This window comes from Cornus florida, unplaced genomic scaffold, assembly GCF_030987335.1.
Source record: "Cornus florida cultivar Cherokee Brave unplaced genomic scaffold, ASM3098733v1 CherokeeBrave_3.0.0_Hap2_Chr04, whole genome shotgun sequence".
NCBI classification, from domain to species: domain Eukaryota; kingdom Viridiplantae; phylum Streptophyta; class Magnoliopsida; order Cornales; family Cornaceae; genus Cornus; species Cornus florida.
Window position 1 is genome coordinate 62,578,203 of NW_026775574.1, and position 3,706 is coordinate 62,581,908.

The 3,706-nt window shown below is 37.5% G+C and overlaps 1 protein-coding gene across 1 annotated transcript; it reads left to right on the forward strand.

Annotated features, from left to right (window-relative positions):
* The first annotated feature begins 2,190 nt into the window (after window positions 1–2,190).
* On the forward strand, window positions 2,191–2,757 carry LOC132305030 (uncharacterized). The gene has a single exon (XM_059802714.1). It carries the CDS (start codon window positions 2,191–2,193, stop codon window positions 2,755–2,757), a length of 567 nt encoding a protein of 188 aa, XP_059658697.1.
* The last annotated feature ends 949 nt before the right edge of the window (window positions 2,758–3,706 follow it).

Genomic DNA, 3,706 nt, shown 5'->3' on the forward strand with positions numbered 1-3,706 from the left:
TAATGCCTTTTGGGTTGAAGAATGCTAGAGCTACATATCAGCGAGCTATGAATTCTATTTTTCATGATATGCTCGGCAAGTTTATGGAGGTATATATTGATGATGTGGTGGTGAAATCAGTAACAGAGAAGGAGCACTTAATTCATCTCAAAGTATCTTTTGAGAGGATAAGGGCTCAAAAGTTAAAAATGAATCCAATAAAGTGCACTTTTGGAGTATCGACAGGGAACTTTTTAGGTTTCTTGGTTCATCAAAGGGGCATAGAGATTGATAGGAATAAAGCTAAAACAATTATTGATGCTAGTGCGCCGAGAAGCAAGAAGCAATTACAGAGGTTACTTGGTCAAGTAAACTATCTCAGGCGATTTATTACCTACACAGCTGGTAAGTTACATGTTTTTCCCCTTTACTCAAGTTGAAACCGATGGAAGAATTCAAATGGGATGATACACATCAGAGGGCATTTGACCAAATTAAGAGATACCTGTCAAGTCCTCCTGTCATGATGCCGCCAAAGAAGAAATGGCCGATGAAGTTATATTTATCGGCTGCTGAAGAATCCATTGGAGCTATGCTGGCATAAGAGAACGAAACCGGAAGTGAATAAGCAATATATTATCTCAGCTGAGTTTTTACTCCAGTCGAGTGTAGATATACGCCAATTGAGAAATTCTGTTTGGCTTTGTATTTTGTAGCAATGAAATTAAGAGTCTATATGTTGCCTGTTTTGGTTCATATTGTTTGTCAAATAGATCTTATAAAGTATATGCTATTAAGGCCATTAATTACAGGCCGGATTGGCAAATGGGCTCTAGTACTTATGGAATTCAACTTTGCATATGTTCCACAAAAGGCGATGAAGGGGAGAGCATTGGCAGATTTTCTAGCCGATCATCCCTTACCTGAAATCGAATCATGGGTGTTTAATGAACTTGACTCGGCAGCCATATTCATAACTCATTGGACTTTAATGTTCGATGGGTCGAGTACCAGTGAAGGCTCAAGAGCTGGTATAGTTATAATATCCCTAACAGGGAACCAAATTTTATTTTCCTTCTTTTTGGATTTCAGGTGCTCAAATAATCAAGCCGAGTATGAAGTATTGATTATCGGTTTGGAAATTCTACTAGAAATGGCAGTCAAAGACGTCCACATTGTGGGGGATTCAAGTTTGGTGATTAATTAAATCTTAGAAGACTTTAGATGCTTGAATTGGAAATTAAGGCCATTTCATTTATTGGCAACCCAATTGGTCAACCAATTTCATTTGGTGACTTTGGAATATAGACAAGGGCCATGAATAAAATAGCTAATGATTTATCACAGAATGCTTCAGGAATCAGGGTGCCGAGTGGAATGAAGGAAAGGGTAATGAAAATTACATGCCGATCTCTTCCATTGGCTGAAACAAGAAATTAAGTTATGGAAGAAGTCTTTGGCACCGATGTTGCCGAGTTAGATGATGATGATTAGCGGATCCCTTACATCTTAGTCTTACAACATCCAACCCTAGAAGCCGATCAGAGAATAAAAAGGAATGCAGTCAATTATGTACTTATGGATGGGGATCTTTATAGAAGATCGGTTGATGATGGCTTGCTATTTTAATGCATTAGCAAGTTTGAAGGTTTAAAAATTATGGCAGAGGTGCATGAAGGAATGTGTGGAGCTCACCAAGCTGGCATCAAAATGAGATGGTTGATATGCTGATATGGATATTATTGGCCTGGAATGAGAAAAGATTGCATGACCAATGCAAAATGATGTACAGATTGTTAAAAGCGTGGTCCAATGCAGTGGGTTCCAGCAATAGAGATGCAATTATTAGTTAAACCATGGCCTTTCAGAGGTTGGGCCATAGATCTTATTGGCAAGATTAATCCTCCTTCATCAAAGGGTCATCATTGGATTATTTTAGCTACTAATTACTTTACCAAATGGGTAGAAGCCGAGGAATACGTATCGGTAACTCATAATACTGTTATACAGTTTTTGGAGCGACACATTTTTCATCGATTTGGTTTACCAGAAACAATTGTTGCCGATAATAGATCTGTGTTTTGAGCAAGTGAAGTATTACAACTTGGCCACAATATGCAAGTAAAAATGGTAACTTCAATACCCTATTATGCTCAAGGGAATAGCCAAGCTGAGGCTTCAAATAAAGTTGTAATTTAAATCATTAAAAAAATGATAAAGGACAAGCCAAGACGCTGGCATGAAACCCTTTTAGAAGCCTTGTGGGCTTATAGAAATTCAAAGCGAACAAGTACAGGAACAACTCCTTATCGGCTAACATTTGGCCATGATACTGTGTTACCGATAAAGTTAAATGTGAAATCGGCAAGGCTGGCTTTACAACACAATCTTATACCTGCCGATTATAATGAAGCTATGCTTGCCGAGTTGGAAGATTTAGATGAAGTCCAAAAACTTACTTTAAACCACCTTATGGTCCATAAAGTAAAGGTAATGAAGGCTTACAACAAAAGGGTGAAGTTTAAGTCATTTGCAGAAGGTGATATGGTTTGGCAAACAATCCTTCCACCTGGAAAGGTGGATAGAACTTATGAAAAGTGGTCACCTACATGGAAGGGACCATATATAGTTCACCAAGTGTTGCATGGAGGAACTTACAAGCTAAAGAATATAGATGGTGAAATTCATGAGAGACCAATAAATGGAAGGTACCTAAAAAAATATAAACCAACTATTTTTGAGCTTATGGAGGAGAAAATCTCCATTAAGTCAAGTTAGTGTGGGTTATATTAGCTCTGGGTTGATGCATTTCTCTGTTTCATGCAAGTTTTGAGAAAATGTGATATTTTTAAGCAATAATAGTAATAAAGATATTAAGCATATTCAAATCATCATTGTCATAAAAAGTTTAAATACCATATTATAGACCCATCAATCAATAATTGTTCAAGATTCGATAAAGGTCTTATAAAAATCTTCAAACTTGGTCTTGAAATCGGCCCAAGAGGTTGTGCTTTGCTGGAGCTTGACCTCCGTTTTCTTTTTAGACTGCTCCAACTTAAGCAATTGAGCCTGTAACACTTTGAATTTTAGAGCAGTAGCTTCGGTTTTCACTTTTAGATCCATTACTTTGCCATTGAGTTGGGCTTTGTCAAACTGCAATTGAGCAAGTTCAACTTGAAGTTTTTTCTCTCGGGTATCCAGCTCGGTAGCTTCTTTTTTCAAAGCTAAGTGAAGCTCTTTTCCCATTTTCAATGCTTTGGTAAGTTTTTCTTTCTCTTGATAGTGGGAAGAGTAGTGATCAATAGCGCGGACTGATTCAGCATAAGTAGTAGTCAAAGAAGGGATTTGAAGTTGGAAATTCTTAAAAAGGGCTTGGTCATTTAGGGAGAATCCTGGATAGCTACTCAGGAAAGAAAGTGTCTCGATTAGTTCATTTTTGAATGAAGGGGTTAGAGACAAGTCCTATTGTACCATTTGAGATAGAATATGGATGGTTTTTATTACTTCTAAGGGAGTTTCAGAGGTTTGTTTAGTTAGGGGTACAGGAGGTTCAGGATCTGGTGAGTCGAAAACATAATCGAATAAAGAGTCAAGGGCTGCGAAAAGAGAACTTGGGTTGATGCTGGCAGGAATGGTTGGAGTAGCTGAGTCTTTTTGTACCTGAAATATGTTGGGTTAATCATAGTTGTTAGAAGTCTACAAGAACAAGTAATAAAAATCATAA